Below are 20,575 nucleotides of genomic sequence, written 5' to 3' on the forward strand. Positions count from 1 at the left end.
GCCCCTCCCGGGTCCAGGTAGTCCCAGGGGCCCATGGTTGCTGGGTGAAGGCAGGTCTACAGCCTGGATGTCATCTATAAAAAATAGTACCATGTACTGCAAAGGCTTCTAAATACAATTCCTTGCTGGGTCTGCAGGTGTCTGAAGGGTCTGTTCATGTCACTCAGCCTACTGGACACAGCCCTGCTCAATTCCCTTTTTCTTCCTCCAGAGCTCTGTCTTTCTTCCTGTTCCTTCCAACAAAAACAATGCTAGCAATTGGCAGCAACCATCAAAGTCATCTAAGAAGAGAGCAGAGTTTTCAGTGGTGAATGGTCAATCAAGGATTGCACTTCTTAATGTTCTTTCTGTCTGCACTGGTAAGAAGAGCATTGCTTTTAACTCTGCATCTGGACAGGCTGCATTAAATTCTCCTTGAAATGTAAGGATTTCGTGGCCTCCTCCAGTGATTTTTCCCTAGGCTCTGGTGTTTCCATTATCATCTCTTACTTCTACTTTTATATTGCTATCACAAACAAAATGGGGTTCTGTATTTTCCTCACATGCAAGGGATAACAGCCATGTCCATTCATACATTTCCTAATGATTGAAAAACATACCCTTCGACTTCCAAGTTTTTAAACTTGTCCTATATTTGAGCAACCTGACTTTTACCTCTGGAGAAGCAGCTTCACTGACAACCTGATTCTTTATGTCTCTTTATATCCTACGATACCAATAAGGATACACAAAGCTGTCTGCAATGTCCTTACCATCCCTCCCGCAAGTATTCATACAGCACTCAGTCTATGATAGTTGATAGTTTGTAAATCCCATTGTACTTGAGAGGTCCAGAGGCATGTACTGCCCTGACATTAACACACCATAGTTACTTAATGTAATAGCTTTAATAGTCCCTCAAACAAGAGACATTCTCTTTTGGGAATAATGATTAAATAGATCAGCACTGAACTATTTCAAGATAAAATTCTGGAACCATCTAGGAGTTGTGAGTCCAAACTGAACCCGAACACTTTGTCTCACAATTTCTAATGTCACATTTTAATGCTTAGTTTCTATCCTCAGACCTGTGGGTGTTTCAGCAATTCTCAGTGTACAGAACATCAAGATATATGCATACATGGGGAAGAAAAGTAAGCAAATACACCTGGACAACAGAAAATAAAAGTAGCTCAACTGTGTTACTCACAAATTAACACAAGTTTCTGATCAAAAAACAAAACAGCAAGAACCTCACTCAGAACTTTACAGTTAAAAGTAGAATTTCTTGATGCTGGTCTCCAAATTTGATGATTAAGGAACCCTTGTACTGCAGTGAATGACGGCTGCAAATAAATTAATCTGCCCATCCTTAAAGCCCACAAAATGCTAGTTACTTTCTTCTGACTTACTCAGAATATTACCAAACTTAAGCTAGATTTCACAGCTGGTTTTGCCTCAGGATGAACTCTGTTGAAAATCTTACAGTAAATATTTAATCTATATTCAAGACAAAGTCACAACAAAACAGTTCAGTTTGTCTGTTCACAAAAATCTAGTGAATTTTGCTATGAAACACTTTATGGTACCCGTGCTTTTTAATAAGGAGCTTAAATTCTGACTGGACTGGCCTCCCATTCCCATAAGATACTACTTATATTTGGCCAACTTAAAACTTTTGGAAATACATGGATTTTCAGTAGGCATGTCTTATACTTTAGCAGCTGAAATGTACAAAGACACGATGAAGTAAGTGCTTGTAATGCAGATGAAGGTTTTCACTTCTTAAGTTCATGTCTGGACGTGTAAATGAGAAATACAGAGATCATACTGCTGTGTGATCAGTGTGCCCCTATGCACCAAGGAATACAAGTTAGAATGAAGCTATTCAACACAACTCACAAGAAGAGGAAACGAGTATTAGTGAAGATAGTACATTTGGATGTAAATATCTGAACACAAAACAAAGGTCAGGAAACTGGCTAGAGGCAATGGATGGCAGAAAGTTGAGGGACTTACTCCTAAACTATTAGAATATCCAAAAACAAAAGTAAGAGACACTACACCTCCACTTTCTGGCAAGAGCAGTGATGGCCCAACTTCATTCTCAATTCAAAATGCTGGCTTTATAGACATTCACAAATGTCTATAAACAAACATACACAATTTTTAAACAGAAGCACTGAGATGCTTCCCAGACAAATAACATGCTCTACTGAAAGCAAAGATTTATAAGCAGTTAAAAAAATGGCTGAGAAAAGGCCTTAAATGAGAAGTGTTTGAAAATCTACTGCTATCGCATAATCAATTTCATAAGAACAGTCAGTAGTACCGCAGACTGAAGTAACATTGAAACAAAATAGTCTAAGTAAAATAAGTAATATTAATACTATTTAATTAGCAGCACAGATTGTGGATAAACACTATACTAATTACTCTACAAAGATAATGATCTTCCCTGCTCCACAGAAAAGTAGGCTGCATCATTCAAAGTAAACACATAACTATTTTACTGTATACAAAACTAGTCAGGAAGCTCAAAAAACACCTATTTATGTAAAAACGTCAGTAAAGGCTTACACACAAAACAGTATGTCAGAACATGTTGAAACAGATGCAAGGTCTGATTACATATTATTCTTTATAATTCTGAGTACTTTCTTTTGTTACCTGGACATTCATTACCTTATTACATTTGGTATTACTTTTAAATCTAATTTTCAAAACAAAATACATTTGACATATATAGGAGGGAGTTATTTTTAAACAACCCCACAGTACATACAAAATGTACATGAGGACTGATGTGAAGTCTGTCACAGAATCCTAATCAGTTTCCATGCATTTATGATACCTAGAGGCATACAATTTCTAAATGGTTCACAATTATTGTGAGACATGATAGAGGAAAGAGCAAAGAAGCAACAAATCCACTTCAAAACTTTAAAACAATCAAACCAAACCACCATATAAACATATTTTCTACACTTTACAGTCAATCTAGTGGAATCTCCTTTTTATTCTTTCCTTGAAGGCTTGAACTCTTGTCTTGTCAGTTCAAAAAATTAAAAACAGCAAGAAAAACTTCTGTGTTGCAGAACTGGATTTTAATACTACCAGAAAGAGCAGCATGCAATACTAGTTTAATTTCTCCAGAAAGAGCTCTCACCATCCCTGCATGCATGCACCAGTTTGCAGAGATACACTCCCCAGGTTTGATATCTGGACACTTTCTACAAGCAAAAGGTTTGATTAAAATAGAATTTAAAATAGGTCTACAGCTAAAACCAGCGTATATAGATGTGCCTCAACATCAGCTTCCTACCAAAAAACTAAAGGAAATACATTTCAATGTGACTATTAGCATAAATGTCTTGTGACTACCAAGACACTTGTAAAATTGGTAAGTGCTACTTTGTCTTTAAATTTTCTTTTTTTTTTTTCCTGTGGTCATACTGCATTGAAAACCCCAGACTTATGAATAGTAGCTCAACAAACACATTCTGAATGCTACCAGAGTAAATATATCATAATTTTGATACTGATCCAGTACTATTACATAGAAGGAGACAGACTTCATTTAAGTGAGGACAAGGTACAGCCAAAATATTTGTTCAGTTTCTATTAAGACTTTATAGATTGTCAACTGTCATTCCTAAGAATCTTTAGGTTTTATGGAATTATTATCTATTTCTACAAGTTCTATGAGTTTGCTACTTAGAAGTTACTAAATAAGAACGTCCAGAGGATAAAACACAACATACAACAGCTATATCAAATTAAATCACAAAGTAAATTAAACTGTTTGACATTTGAAACAGTATCAGCGCTGAGAAATAGTCAATACACCTCCTTTACAACATATTACATATTATTGGGCTCAAAGAAAAACAGTTACATGAAACAGTACATTTCCAGCACTTTAAAATACAATCACCATTTCCGAAAACACAAAAGTCACATGCAGCTTCCAAAACCAAAAGAAGTAGAAATTATTATTTTTCTTGAATGTTCCACATCTAATATTATAATTTATAAAATGGAGAAGTTACAACTAACTAGATAATTACAGTGCACTGTACCTTTCTCTACATACACATGTATATACCTGCATACATATACGCAGGTAGAGGCACTTGAGAAAGCAATGCTTTTAAACTGAAAAAATGTAATTTAGAAGAAAAAAGTTGCTACAGAAGAAGTACTTGCCTGCCTGCAAATGTAAAATGATCACACCATAAAACCCTTACCATTAGCAAGTAAAGCAAAAAATAGTGTTGATTACATTTTAAAATAAGTTCTCAAAGGGAAACAGAAGGACTTGAGAGAGAAATGAGTAGCATTTTCAAAATATTAATAACATGGAATTGGTAAGAAGTCAAAGAAGCAAATATTTATTTTGATTGACTTTGATATTTATAGATGATTTTCTACTGGAGTCCTTGTCAAATCCTAAACAATAGCTCCCAAATTTTTTTCTAAAAATTAGGCTAGAAGAAAGACCTTCATTTCCACCAGAAAAGCATTAAAGCATTTCTTTTTTATCGAAAAGGAAGGTATCTGAACAACTCCATCAGGTCTACTTACTTTTCATTTAAAACTACCACTACTCTCCTGTCCTGAAATGTTTCATACCTGCATGAAACAACTTTTAGAAAAATAAGTTAAATGTACCAAAAATCTCACAAGATATGTTGATATATAGACAAGGTGCACATACAGTATTAGATGGGGGGTTAATCTGAATCAAAAACATCTGGATTGTGATATTTTAAGAAAGGTTTCAAAACAAAGCAATAAGAAACACTGGACTAACATGATGGATGTAAGTAGAATGAATAAAACTAAAAATGCCAACATTAACAAAACAGATCAAATTGATTACATCCTTCTAACACTTACATAATCAAAGACCATAATTGTTTGATTCAGTGTGAGACATTAATTAATAAATGTTATTTTAATCAATTGTAGTAATAACTGTTTTCAGTATTTGACAATAATAACATTGTAGCATTAAAATGGAATCTCAGAATCACTTATTTTTATCATCAGCTAATATCAGTTGAATATTAGGAGACAATCCTAAATTCAGTATGAATATCACTGTTCAAGAACCAGGGTAATCAAGTCTTGAAAATCCTGTATCTGATCTCAACCACACGTGATGTGGAAGGTGCATATTCCACATGAGTAGCTTCTGCACTTCATGGAAAAGCCTCCTGTTATTAGCACTCAGGAACTCATTCCAGAAGACTCAATCACATTACTCTCAACACTGGAGGATGAGTTGGGATTCAAAACAGAGGTTCAGCTATTGAGGGTCTGCAGAAACTCAATCACCTGTGCACTGAAGCACCATGAATATTTTTCAGATGATTTTTAGAAAAAATAATACTTACTAGCTAAGAACATCTACTCTTAAGGAAAGCTTAAAATGGCAGTGGGTAATATTTATTTCTAATGATAAAATTTTAATTTTATTAAATCACTTTTTAGGATTCTTTTAACTAAATAGAAGTAAGCAATAGTATAAAACCACTGCGCTGTTAAGTGCAACTCGGTCTTTCACAGCTAAAAGGATAATTAAAATCAACAACTACCAAAAAGAAAAAAAAAAGGAAAAAATCATATATCAGCATATATTTACACCCAAGCCTTCATTTTCTGTTCTACCCTCCAAAGCAAACTGAAGTCTCACTGCCTTTGGCATGACAAAGATGTAGGCTGTAATATAGCACACAATATAGTAGGTTAAACTATCTATGCCAATCTCTCCTTCTCCTAAGAGGATCATACTGCAATATGCTAGAGCAAGTGGTTCTGAATACACAAGATGGTACAGTTGATCTTCCCCAAAAATAATAATCCAGCTGAATAGCCTCAAAACAGGTTTACTCCTTGAATGTTACTGAGATGAAAGGAAACTAAATTTACAAACCCAGAATTTAAAATAAAACAACAAACAAAACCTATAAAAATCTCCTATATCTTGACATGTTAATAAATTCTACGTTTAAAAAGGTTAATTAACATATAAAGGATTTTTACCATACCATTTTTTTCTCTAAAGGAATCACTGAAAACTGAGTACAGTAATTTCACGATTATAAGCTGCACTTCCAGGTGTCAGTAACTTTTCGTTCTATGTCCATATATAAGCTGCAACTGATTAAAAGCCACACATTACAATACAGAGTGTGATAAAAGGTATCTATTCTATCACCATCTGTTGAGGGTGGGGGCAGTGATCCTTATCTCTGTGGGAAATATTCTGCTAATGGGTCATCAATGGAAACCAGGCAGGGCATTGTCCTTTATCTTTTCACAACCCATCCTTCCTTCAGGGACTCATTTTCTGCCAATGGCCCATTGAGTCCCACTGATAAAATTACTGCATCCCATTGGAAGTTGCTCCAGACAGGGGGAAGAACCCAACATTTCTCACCAAGATAAAAACAGAGGTTTTGGGACACTAAGGTAGCCCTTTCTTCACTGGACTCCAGAGCGAAACGGGATTTCTCCACATCACCACTGGACCTCCGGAGGGAAACTGCACCTTCTACAGGACCACTGTTTCAACTAAACCACATCTGTCACTTCAGGATGACTGCAACCACCATTTAATGGGACTGCTACCAACACCCTGCCTGACAGGGTGTCAGGTTGTACTCTGACTTTGTCAGGGTTTGGAGTTTGTTTCTTTGCAGTACTGTATTTCTATTTTAATTTCCCTAGAAAAGAACTGTTATTCCTAATTCCCATATTTTTGCCTGAAAGCCCCTTGATTTCAAAATTATAATAATTTGGGGGGGGGGGGGGGGGCTACATTTTCCATTTCAAAGAGAAGCTCTGCCTTTCTTAGCAGACACCTGTCCTCCAAACTGTAACAGTAACTTCTCATTCTTTGTCCATATATAAGCCACACCTGATTATAAGCCACACTTTGGGTTTGGACCAAAATTTTAGACAAAATGGTGTGGCTTATAATCGTGAAATTACTGTAATTCAATTATCTTAATAACACATTTCATTCTATTATGTCTAATTTTTCTGTTTAACTCTGTGCAAAAGCACACTTTTCTTAATAAATATGTTCTGTGAAACTTAACTCTTCTCAAGAGGGAAACTAATTGCCTGGGAAGGGTAAAAATAAAAAAAGCAACACTACTTATTCATTTTGTATAACTTATTTACCACCCTAGAGATTCCTTGAAGGGGAAGAACATGTCTGAATTTCACCATAGAGTTCCACAGGCACAAAGTGAGAGAAACTAAACAAGCACATCCTGAAGGAAGAGAAAATGCCTGCAGCAGTAAACAACCTACTACATACCTCACTCTCAGGTTTTTTGATGCTATAATTTGTTCATTTCAGGGAAAAGAAGACAATCACCCACAGATTTAGTTTGTTTTAACAGAATTATTAAACTTTTAAAAGTTTTTTATCAAAAGGGACATATATAATTCCAAAGATCTTTGTATTTTCAAAAGGTTACAATCCTGTGCTGATTTGCATAACAAAGTCTTTGTAATATCTATTTTCTTATTACCTGAAGCAGCAATGTGCATTATTAGAACCGTATTAAAGTACTTAAGCAGAAAGCATATAAATTCTTTATTTGAATTCCTATGCATTAAAGTTATTATTTTTCAGCTCAATGCACAATAAAAAACTGATAATTTCATTTAAATATGCATTATATGAATAAGGAAATGTTTATCTCAACATTGAATTGTTAAGTCTTTTAAGTACTGATTCATGTGAAAACTCAACAGAGTATTGGCAATTTAGTGTAATACTAAACACATACATATAACCATACTTAAAATGACACACGTGTAATACTCTTTCTATGATGTATATTAAAAAGAATATAATTTACACATTATAATGCATTAAGATTATCTAGATGATAGTTACCCATGTGTACATACAGTAAGTCAAAAGAGAATTTTAGTATTTTTAAATGGTAGTGACTTCATTTCTTTGAAAAATGTTTTAAAATAACTTTTTTTGATTCCTGAGCTAATGTTTTCCTAAATGAGAACAAAAGTGCTGGCTACTGATTTTTTTCAAAAATTAAAATGAAGCTAGTCACTTAAAACTACTATGTCAACCAATGAACAAATAATAGATCACCCCACATTATAGGAGAGGAATCTTAATAAATAAAGATCATTCCTCTTAAAATTATGCTTTTAAAAGGTTGGTGTACTCGAGCATGTCCAGGGAAGGACAACACAGCTGGTGAAGGGTCCATGGCACAAGTCGTATGAGGAGCAGCTGAGGGAGCTGGGAGCGTTTAGCCTGGAGAAAAGAAGGCTCAGGGGAGACCTTGTCACTCTCTACAACTTCCTGAAAGAAGGGCATAGCCAGCTGGGGATGTCTCTTCTCCCAGGTAACAGGTGATCAGACGAGACGATACAGCCTCATGTTATGCCAGAACAGTTTCGATTAGATATGGCAAAAAATTTCTTCACAGAAAGGGTTGTCAACCCCAGGCATAGGCTGCAGAGGATGGTGGTGGTGTCAATTCCTGAAGACATTTACAAGATGTGTAGATGTGGTATGTAGGAATATGGTAGAGTAGGCAGTGCTGGGTAAACAATTTGACTCAATAATTTTAGAAGTCCTCTTCAATTCTAATGATTCTATGATTTGGTTTATCATGCTGACACTCTCAAAAATCAATAATCACCAACTATCATTTACAAGATCACCTGAACAGAAAATGCTGCTGAAACACCATATCAAAGGTACTTGAAAATCTCTATTCCATGATCAGCCAAGCACACTTGCATAGTTTATTACAAATGAAAGTAAAGCCTAGCAAAGTTTCCATCCTAAATTGTACCACCCTGTGAAGGTACCGGTGCCCCTACCACAGCTTTACTGGACGATCCCACAAGGAAACGAAAGATATATCCGCCTCAGCAAATCAGCTAAAACCAGATGTTACTTGTATGTACTGTACTCAGATAAATAACCACAAAGCTATGACAAACTTCCACAGCTCCAAATTTTCTAAATCAAAACAACAATGGATTACATCTACACAATTGCAACCACAAATAATTACTGCATTTCCAAGTACAATCATACTAGTATGTATTTACCCATCCATCTTTCAAATGACACACATATCATTAATTTATAATAAATAATAAATTGAAAATCTGTAAAGAAACAGAAAAAGCCTCACTGCAATTTTGGAGCAACTAAAAAGTCACAGTTCCACAGCCAGCTTGCCACAGGCATATCCTCAAAACCACCCAGAAATACTCATACCTTACTGGACTTGAGACTAGTCTATACTTTCTTGCTATCATTTTGTAACAAATCTGTATGCAGAATAATATCTACTAAATAACCTATTCCAGTACTACAGATCTCATTCCAATGCAACTTATAAGAAAATACAGCATTGTATTTCTGAAAAACATTGGTTATGTACTTGCTAAAGTCTTGCTCAGTTACTGTCTGTGATTTTATTTCCCTTAAGAAAAATAAAAAGTTCAATTAAGTAAATAATTAATGAAAGGCAAGAACTTTTTATTCCAAAGCCATTCATGCATTATTTATACTGTATTTTGTACAGTAGTCATATACTACACTACATATTAAAGCACTATTTTTAGTCAGGCTTTGCCTTTCAAAATAGTTGCTTCAATAACCATGATTATATGAAAAAATATCATCAAAACATCAATAAATTTCTCCTAAAACCTGAAATTATCAAACACAATAATTGCAAAACAAGATTAATTTAATTTCAGCATAAACCTCTTCCTGTCTATAGAAATTAATGATCATATATACAAAATGTCCATGCTATTGGGACCTAAATTTTAAATGTATATTACAATTTAAGCTTATTTATTAAGGTTCAAAGTTGCAAATCTTTTGTTAGCCAAAATGACTACTTGCAGAATAAATCTGTGGGTAGAAAATGAGAAAGTTAGCAAATCTGAAGTTATATTTTTATACAGAATTTAATCTTCATTCTTACAGTTACTAGACTACACAGACAATAAGACCACAAAATTAATGCACTGTCTTAAGTAGATGACATTACTGTTGAAGCAGATTGATTCAGTAATACTGCACACATTTAAACAAAAGCTCATAGTTTGAAAAACAAACCGGGGGGAAAATGCAGTAGAAGTGCAAACCTGACCTATCTCTAATCTTTTATTTTTAAACCTAGGCTACTCAAGAATCTTCAACTAATTATTCCATTTTATTGATGGCATTTTTCCCAAGGGAAGTTATTTAAAAAGTTTAACCCCTGAGCAAGTCATGGCTTCTCTTGCCTTTGAAAGTGTCAAGTGCATTGATTATAACTGCAGGAAGTGTTACCTTCTACCCAGAGAATCTCACCCTGCACAATCTTAAACACTGTCTCTCTCCCAAAATGGCTTTGATTCAGCAATTCAGACTGCTTCAGCTGATATTAAAGGCAGAAGCACCACAGAAGAGAGATCAGCAGTTAAAACGAAATACAAAGAGGAAAAAGCCCAGATCTTGAATATAGTACCACAAAGCTTGAGAGAAAAGCAGATTTGAAAAAGACATCAGAGTGACTAAAAAAAGAACAACATGACAGAAATTAAACAAGATTTTTATGTTCCCTTTCTATGCATTTAAACTCATCTCAACCTCTATTGAAATTCTGATCATACCCAAACCCCAAGGCTTTTGACATACTTTCAAAAATCCACACCCCTTCTTACTCTTTTTTAAGTCTCCAGAGTCACTGTTGGGTATCCAACAAGTTGAATGGGGGGGAAGGGTCGTGGTGTGGAAAGGAAGACTCCTAATATGCATACGATGAAAAAGACCATTTAAGCTCACATTAAACTTTTTTCTTAAAATGATAGTGACTATTTTAAATGTTCACTCTGTGTCCTTAACCTAATACTTAGCCAATTAAAAAATGGCTGAAACAGTTTGAATGGAGAATAAAATATTTTCAAGCCACATTAAAACAAGTATTTTTATCTTGAACAGTGGTTTTCTTAGGTCAGTGACAAAATATGAGTAAAGTAACACAAGGTGCTACTGAGTCTAAAATACAACAATGAGTAGAATAAAAGAAGACAAATCTCTAAATATCTCTATATTATCAAGTCATGTGGCACAGAAAACTGTAGGAATGTAACACACACAATTAATAGAACAATGGCAAATGTATCTCGGAAAGGATGCACTAAATTCCAAAGAGACTTTTAGAATTGCAAGTGGGGTTTTTCATTCCAGTTCAGTCATGACAGGGCCAGAAGGTAATGATACATCTGCCATGATGTAACAAGCAGACCTGTCTTCTGTCAAGACTTGAAATCATAAAGGAATAAGCTGTTGTTAGCAACCCCTCTCCAAACAGTAGAGCTGTCATCTCATTGTTTTCCTCTGTTGGCATGGGGGCTGGTGTGGGTTTATATACCCTGTCAGTTTGGTATTAGTCTAAGTTTTTAACCTTTTCTTGAATTTCTGACTTAATATTTTAACTCCTATACAGTTTGCCATGTATTACTATGCATTATGTGATCAATTAAGATTGCTTTCAACTATGCAAATTTTCTTTCTATCTGCTTGGTGATTAGCCTTTTAGAGATTATTAATACCTCATAAAATGATTTGAAATAATTAAATATACTTGCTTTTTAAATTTTCTTTCCAGAGTATGGTGGATTTAAACCCAATTATATGTGAACTTATTATTTAGTAATACATTGTCATTTGTGTTTATGTTTCTAGAAAAATCTCAAAACATCATCCAAAAAACCTCTAAGTTTTCTTAGTATAATTACCACAAAAGCGGGAGTTCTAAAACAGGTTTTCTCTGCTAAAAAGGACTTCACAAGCAACGCTAGTTCTATGGTCTCACAGATCCAATAAGCCAAGTAGATATGCCAGTCAGAAAAGTAGTATTTGAAATAAAACAATATAGCAGATTATTGCCCATTTTAGTGAAACTAGATGGTTCAGCAGTATATTAGACAAACCCAAATAAGATTATGATTTCTCTGGTACGTAACTGACCATTAATAAATAAATGAGGTATTTTAACATCCTTCTGCAACAATACACATAGAAGACATAAAAGACACATGAATATTAGTATTCTGTGGCAGAACTATAATTGCAGTGAAATGTCACCTGCTTTTTTTTCCCAGAAAGTGTCACTTGCCCATATTACTGATACTATGCTAAGCTTGTATAAACTGTAAGACAAAAAAAAAAAAGTATGTTTATCTAACAAGATATTCTATGTTTAGATTGTCAGATTAAAATTTTTTCTGGCAAGAATTTCTGTTAGTGTAATTTAAACATAATATAATTTCTGGGCAGCAATATAGAAATATCTACTATTGAAACTGACTGATTTTTATGAAATAGAAAGAGAAAATGTAAAATAGTATGTGTTACCATACTAGTTACTAACCATTGAGACTACTAAATCACATAAAATTTATAGTGGAAAAATTTACTGCTGTTAGACTGAAATATTTTTTTGCTCCATTCAACTGCCTTACAAAACTAATGACATATTACTGCATGCTGACAGAAGTAATAACCCTCACCGATTCTTAATAAATATTGCCAACCTGACAGTTTTGTACAAATGAATGACATTAATATACATTAATAAATCCAATATTTTGACCAAAGAGAAGAGAGATTGTAAAAAAAAAATGAAGAGTAAGATAAACACAACAGACAACTGAAGCTGAAAACCATGTTCTACCAGTTATTAAAGAAACATTTCCACAGCTAATACCCATCTCATTCAAAGTTTTGGATTTTTTTTGTTAATGAAAAGTCAGATGTTTAGGTGTTGCTATATTCTTCTGAAAAACTTGTCCAGGTTCTTTGAAGAACTTACTTTCCAGCTATATGCCAAGTATCAATACTCAAGATCTCTTAATATCTGAATTTGAAATAAGGCAACAATTCAATGGTTTTCAATTTATTTTTTTTTAAGAATAAGTGACTGTTGCTGTGGTTGAATTTTATTAGCATCCCTGAGACCACAGCTATCTTAGGTAACAAATGTGCTGAATTTCCAAAGACTTAGAAAACATCCAGCTGTTTCCCTGTACTCGCGCAGTAAGCTGATAACTCTTTATTCCCTAGAGCAGAGGTATGAAAGACAGCAGCAGTCTCAAACTGCTCACAATGTCCAACAAAAGCAAGGTGAGCTTCTGTTTCCCCAATGAACAAATCTCCTCCCTAAGTACAACAACTTCGGCCTCTCCTTCTCTAACAAAGGGAGTCCCTCAACAACCACTATGAAACCAGGACTGTAAATGTTTAATTCTTGACATCCCAAGTATATTACCTCATCCTAAAGTTGAAGAATTTGCTTCTTTCATCACCTTTTCCTGGCACTATTTCAGTTATTGAACTCATGGCTAAACAGTAAGTGATCTGAGAGGAGCATCAGTGCACCAACCTGGACAAGCCATTTAGGCAAAATATAGATGAGACAGATTAAAATTACTCTTTTAATCTACATTTATTTATTTATATACTTTACATTTTCTTTTTAATAAAAAGTGGAATATCTTCAGAGTAGAAATCTCATTATAAATGGAACAGTCACTCATTCCCAGGGGAGAGACTTCAGTCTCTCATGCACCCGATAACTGCTTCTGACAAAAATCAGTGTTTCCAACTAGAGAAAGTTTCAATAGAAAATTTCTATTTTATCAAAACAATAAATCTATGCAATATTTTTGTACTGTCTATACAAAACATTGCCAGTTTATTTTGTTTTAAATGTCTTTCTTAGTAAGCATTTATTTTAATTTAGCTTTTGTTACATTCTTACTACCTTACTAGCATATTTTTGTTTTTCATACTTGTTTTCTAAAAATAGCTTTTGTCCTACCACATTTTAATGCATTTACATGTATTTTTCACATTGTGTACGATTTTCTCCTTTCTTCTTTTCTAACAATCTGTTCTCTATCTAGTTGCTTATTTGTTCTCTTTGTTCATATTTCAACATCTCTTTTATACTACCAAGTTTTAATTTTCAAATTAACACAATAATGTTACCTCTTCTAAACCCTTGTTAACTATCCACAGCACCCCTTACACTAAAGATCGAACTTAGACAATAGGGTTTGATATAAAACATGGAAGGAGCAGCATTACCTATAGGATTTGCACAGATAAAAAGAAAAACGTATTTCTAGCTACTTAAATTCTCACCAGAATATTTCTCTTTGAATCTTTTCTTTACAAAGTGCAGCAGCCCCAAAATACTAGAAGTTTAAAATACAAAATTTTAACCCTGTACATTGCTCCCTTGCTCCACACATGCTTGAGAAGTGGGGTTTCTCAATTCTTTTTTCCTCAAAAGTGTTGCATCAGAGAGAAACAGTTTCTATTCTTCCCTTAACTTCCTCTTTAGAACTTTCAGTATCAACCTGCTCAATCCACTGTTCACTGATAATCTCAGTCACTGCATCCCTGCTTTCCGTTTTTCCAAGTGAGAAGCACACAGAAAAGCAGTAAAGTTTTGGCCTTCTTAGAGCATGGTTTTTTGCTTGAATGGGGTTTTTGTTTTTAAAAAGTAGATATTTCTGAATTAGTTCCTGCACAAAGGACATTCAAGCACTACTTTTTTAATTTTCAAGTTTTATTTTTTTAATTAGAACATAGTCTTCAGCAACTATTTTAAACTGGATGCAATGTCTGCATGTGTTGCAAAGTCACAACAAACCATGGGAATTTTCAAATCATACATACAGCCCCTTCAATTTCACGTAATTCCATTAAAATAAAAATCCATGCTCTCTTGTCATCAGCACTGATGCTTTGATAAGGTCTGCTGATTTCATTCAAGAATGAGATCTCTCCTTACCAGAAACAGAGAAAGACCTAGGAAAATAATTCCCTACTTCAAATAATGTTTCATGAGGGATTAGGACAATTTTCATTCAGGCTACTTATCATCAAGGCTAGTTATTTTCATTTCGTAAGTGACAGAAGTGACTAAATCAAGTAGAAGACTGAACATCAGAAAAAACAGAAAAGGATGCAATTTTTACTATTATTTTTATGGTATGGAATCCTAACACTCAGCCTACCATAATTTCCTGCATTCAGAAATGTAATTTATATGATCTGGACCTGAAGTTGACATGGTATCAGCATGCACCTATACGTATTCTCTTTTTAGTCACAACCAAATGATTCTAGATACTTTCAGTGGGGTCCAACTTCCATAAAATATTGCCTTATCTATCCAGATACACAAACAATTCCCAGTATAGGGATTATAGGATACAAAAAACCAGCAACACATTTAATGACATAACTGAATTTGATTTAACACAACTGAATACAATCCACTCTTGAATATAATCCACACTTGAATACAATCCATTTTGCATTAAAAAAATCACTGTAAATAATATGTGTCCTAAACATGTAGTACACTTACCAGAACTTTAAGATGCACAGAAAGGGACAGTGGTTTTTACAGTAGCTGGAATTACTGAACTAAAGAGAACTACGAATTTATAAACCATATTAAGTGAAAGCTCAAAGATAAGAACAAAACGTTTGATGTACCAATGTTACATAATGATCACATTTCTGTAAAAATATTTTCTCATCCTACAACTGGGACTATTTCCTGTCTTGTTTTTTTACGAAGCATTCAAAATGCAGAGATAAATAAACTGGTTTTAGGTATAACAACCTAAACAGAAAACAGAGGTCTGCTCTCTGTCATACTGTAACAAATTATTGCACTAAACAAATAAAAATAAGAAAAGAGCAAAACAAACTATAACTCTTCTCTATTAGAAATAACCCTTTAAAATTATCTGTTAAATTAGGGTTAATATCCCAGTTGGTCTGTCACGTTACTCAAGACAGCAGCATCTCTAGGAAAGAACAAAAATGCAAGCACGTAAGCATTGTACAAAAACTGAAGTAACTATAGCTATTTGGGATTCTTGGGAAACATTTTGGAGCCAGTGCTAGAAGTCCTACAGTGGACCTACCATACACCTGTACTGCAGGTACTTTCTGTTCTGTCTCTGAATCTTGATTTAAAATGAATATAAACCTTTATGTTAGAAAAAGATACACCTCACTTTCACAAGCTAGGTTTCTTTCTTTCACAAAGTGTAGTATGGTGCTTTGATACTGAGTAAGACAAACCAAAAATAACTTAATGGCCTATGTTTCTATATGCTTTCTTTCTTTGTTTAATTGAAAAAAGAAAAGTGCTGGTTTTTATCCCGAATACTTTAAAGACAGCTGCAAAAATTATTCATCAACCACAAAAATTAATCATCAAGCAAAATATGTAACAGTAACAGTGACAACACTGGTATTTAGAGTAGAACATTAGCTTAACTTGGCAAATACAATAGAAACAATGGCTCTTAAAGAAGCTCTTCTAATGTTTACTACAGGAAGCAGAGTGCACATGAGGAGTTACACCTGCAAAGCTCCAAAAATAAAAACATAACACAAACTGTCCACTGTCTCTCAAACAGATGTAACAAAATAGTGTCAACCAAAATGAATGCCTTCTATTGTCAAATATTGAAAAGTAAACCAGAATGAATCAATATTTAGTGCAAATCTGAAAACGACTGTGCCTCCAATAAATTCAGTACAAGCCTAGTAAAAAAGATTGCTTGCTATCATGAAAGCTCATGTTACCATTAGATTACAGTGTCATTGAACAATAATATGTACAAACTTAATGAAATATAAAAGAAAACAACCCCAATTGTAAAAAAATTCTGTAGTGTCTTCTGCTGCATTGCATCACCTTCTAAGGGCTCTTGTCTAGTATCTGCCATATTAAACTACATGGCACTCTCAACACAACATGACATGGAACTAAATTTTATTCTACTGCAAGACAAGAACTCAGTTCCACTAGAATAAAAGTTCCAATAAAACAAAAAAAAGTATTCCCATCACAAATAAAATGATTGCACAATAACATACAGAATATTGATTAAAAAATTAAAACATCACAGGTTCACAGCTCACACAATACACAGGCACACACATGCACATTCACAGCACACACAACCTTGTATCCTTGAACTTTCACTTACCTCGATAGCTCTCTTTATGTACGGTATCTGGGTCCCACTGTCCAGATCTTCATTAATTATGAGTCTCCTAGCCCACTGACCAGCTCTGACAACACCATTACCATGAATTAGGACCAAGAGTTTGTCAGGATTTACTAATGCATCTTCACTCATAAAGATAAAGCTCTTTGGTTCAGTCTCAGTTGCATCAACCTGCAGTTACAAACAGCATGCATTTTAATGCATCAATTAAATTCCTTGAAAGGAAGCCCATAGTTATAAAGTTATCTATCAAATTTATATAAAAACATTCACCATTTTAACAACCAATTCAATGCATGTGTGCCCATGACTGAATAAATATAAAGCAAAAAAAAATCAATGTAACTTTGAAACATATAGACATACCACATTTTAGAACAGCAATCCAAGGTACATTTAAAATAAATAAAACAGTTGAAAGGTGTGCTTAAGCTTTGAAACATCAGTTGTTCACAAAAATTTATAGGAAATTAAGAAAGTCCATAAATGAGCAATTGGAGGTGGTAAGAGGGAAAGAAGCAAGTAATTTCTCACCTCTGAGATGCCTGCTGCAACAATAAATTCTTACATAATATGAAAAAAAAAAAATTCTGGAGAGTTCCAAATCAGCCACCTCAACACAAATACTCAATAAGCTACATAGGAACCAGTACTGCACATCTGTCTGTTACAAATTTAATAGGATAGGCATAATAAAATATAAAACCCCGATTTGATTCTAAATAATAGCTTCATAAGGAGTCCTCCTGTACCATGGTCAATGCTTAGCTACTTTGCGGTAGGAAGAGACCAACAATTAGCTTTGATAGTCAGCAAATTACAAACTAATAGCACATGGTATCTTCAAGAGAGTAAAGTACTTTTTTTTCAATACAAACTGAAATTTTTACACTTGGTTTAGAAAGCCTGTCTCAAGACAAAAGAACTGTCCTGATGTAAATACCATGAAGGCAAAACAAATCCCCTTGTCTACTTATTTTTCTATTTCTACCATGTGAATACATAGAAAAGAAGGCACATCTCCCCCTCCTACTTTACTCCACACCCCTCCACCCCCACAGTTTAACTGTCCAGCTGCTAGGAACATTCCCTGCAACAGAGAAGAAAAGCAGATCAGGTTATGATCATCATGCTGAGAATGAAGGAATTGGCTATTTGGATGTGTTAGTTTTTTCTCATACATTTGTATGTACCCCTCTAATAGGAAAAATTGAATTCTGTGTGCATTTTCAGACTTATAAAAATTTAAGTCCTACCAAACTTTTTTTTTTTAAATTAAGTCAGTGATGCTACTTGAACAGAGCAAATTTGTAAATGAAAGAGTGATCATGTCTCTCTTCAGTATTTGCCATAGCCCTGAAGAACTTATTTCCCTGCTCCAAAATAAAGCAACATCTCATGTGTCTCAGAGTTTGCATAGGAAATGTACTCACTCTCTCTCACATCTTGTGCAAAAATAGAAAAAACAGAAAAGAATATGTTCTATTGAACAGACTGTGGCTACAGACAGATCACACAGCTGCTTCTGAAATAGCAGTCTTGACACCTTAAAAGGTGAAACATTAAGTAAAAACTCAGCCAATACTCAATCTCAGATACTACTTCTTGGCAAGGTGTAACTGACTTCTACCCATGAACTTAATTGTTACAACACCAAAATTAGGGAAAGAATGTTGTGAATTTGCATTTCAGACTAATGTGTAACTTAGCTGTAGGTTTTAGTACTTACAAACTAAAATATTGCATAGCATATAGGAAATACTAGCACTTAATAATCATATGTACTAGAAGATGCAGCTAGTTCACATTTCTGCAAGTAGCTGAAAATATCTACCAAGACGATAAAAAATTTACTTTTGATTCTTTTCTCCATATTAAATACATTTAGCAACTTCTCATCAAGCTAATTTACCTTCAAGCAGAAGTAATTCATTAGATCCAGCTTTCACTAGAGAATACACATAAAGGTCACTCCTATACACAACACAACCTTACTTTACAGACAGATCAGTATAGAATACCATTTAATGTCAGACATGCTGAGGTCACATAAAATATTTTGCATTTATTAGCCACTGTTTTTCTGGACCTAACTCAAGGCCACTGATTTCTGATCACTTAAGTCTAAACTGAATAAATACAGGAAAATGTTTTTATATTAATTTAACAATTTAATTCAATGTTGTTATTTATAGGTGAGAACAACCTTCCAGTAATCTGTAACTAGGCATGCCAAATCTATCTAAATTACACTGATAATTTACTGTTTAAAACTACTGTTTAATTTTCTTTTTCTTGGATTTTTTTCCCAATGCACAATAATTTCTTAAAGTTCATGAATGTAGACAGCTATGGTGAGACTTCTACATATATTATTCTTAATGTTTTCAAACAGTGAATTTCTTTTTCCATATGTTTTCTCTCTCAAGTGAGTTTTTACCTACTACAGTAGTATCCTTCTACAAAGTATTTCAGCAGTACACTAGATAGTATTTTTCACAGCTGTTACCAATACATAGAGTAAAATCAAACTACATTTGAAATTCAGTCTTACTGTCATCCATGCTACCACATCAACAATTAGTCATTACTAACTCAAGATGTATGAGAGACCTGACATGGCTCCAGAAGTCTTTTATTTTATATACTGGAGGTTTACAAGATTGAATGTTGAAAAGGGAAACAAAATCCATTAGCTTTTTTTTTATTATTTCTCTTACTTAAGATACACTACAAAAATTATGAGCTTTGAGCCTACAAAGTAGGTATAAACTGTAACTGAAAGAAAGAACACAGCAAATAAGCAGAATTCAAACTGAAGACTCAAAAAATATTGTGAGAATTGTGAGCAGCTGGTGGAAAGAAAAATCTGCTCATTTAGCTCACAAGATTGAGTCATCTTCTATGTGTTTCAACATAAACCTCACTAACTCACTTTAGTTTAAGTCTCCACAGTATTGAGAATCCTGATTTAGAATTTTTCAATCAAAAAAAAGGCTGAGAACTGCTGATCAATATTAGGGGCAGCTAATAAACATTTGACTATTATCAAAACTAACTTAACAAACCTAAAATCTGTGGAAATTTTACAAACAAGTATTAACTTCACTTAGGGAACAAAATTGTCAAAAGGAATGTGCATTGGAGATAACAGATCATTGTTTCACAAAGAAAAATAATTCTTGGATGAACTTTTACCTCTTGAAGTGAAAGAGCAAAGCACTGATAACTAAGAAGATTCTGCCAAGTGAGGTATTTCAGTGCCATAGCCAGTTAAACATGTGTCCTGGTTCCAGTGACAACAGATTTAGTTTCTTCTCAGTAGCTGATACAGTGCTGTGTTTTGGCTTCAGAACAAGAATGGTGTTGATAACACACTGATATTTTGGTTTTTTGCTAAGTTGTGTTTCCCCAAAGTCAAAGACTTCCCTTTCCTTGCCTCATGATCTGCCATTGAGAAGGTAAGCAA

General features: G+C 34.1%; 1 protein-coding gene across 8 annotated transcripts in view; it reads right to left on the reverse strand.

The window, feature by feature from the left end:
• The window catches only part of FAM172A (family with sequence similarity 172 member A), a 298,225-nt gene that overhangs the window by 196,058 nt on the left and 81,592 nt on the right, over positions 1 to 20,575 (reverse strand). For all 8 annotated transcript variants that reach the window (XM_033084694.1, XM_033084695.1, XM_033084699.1 and 5 more), the window contains exon 6: positions 17,086 to 17,277. In XM_033084694.1, coding sequence (XP_032940585.1) covers positions 17,086 to 17,277 — 192 coding nt within the window. The remainder of the gene's footprint in view (positions 1 to 17,085; positions 17,278 to 20,575) is intronic.

The sequence above is a fragment of the Catharus ustulatus genome, chromosome Z, assembly GCF_009819885.2.
Source record: "Catharus ustulatus isolate bCatUst1 chromosome Z, bCatUst1.pri.v2, whole genome shotgun sequence".
Lineage (NCBI taxonomy): Eukaryota > Metazoa > Chordata > Aves > Passeriformes > Turdidae > Catharus > Catharus ustulatus.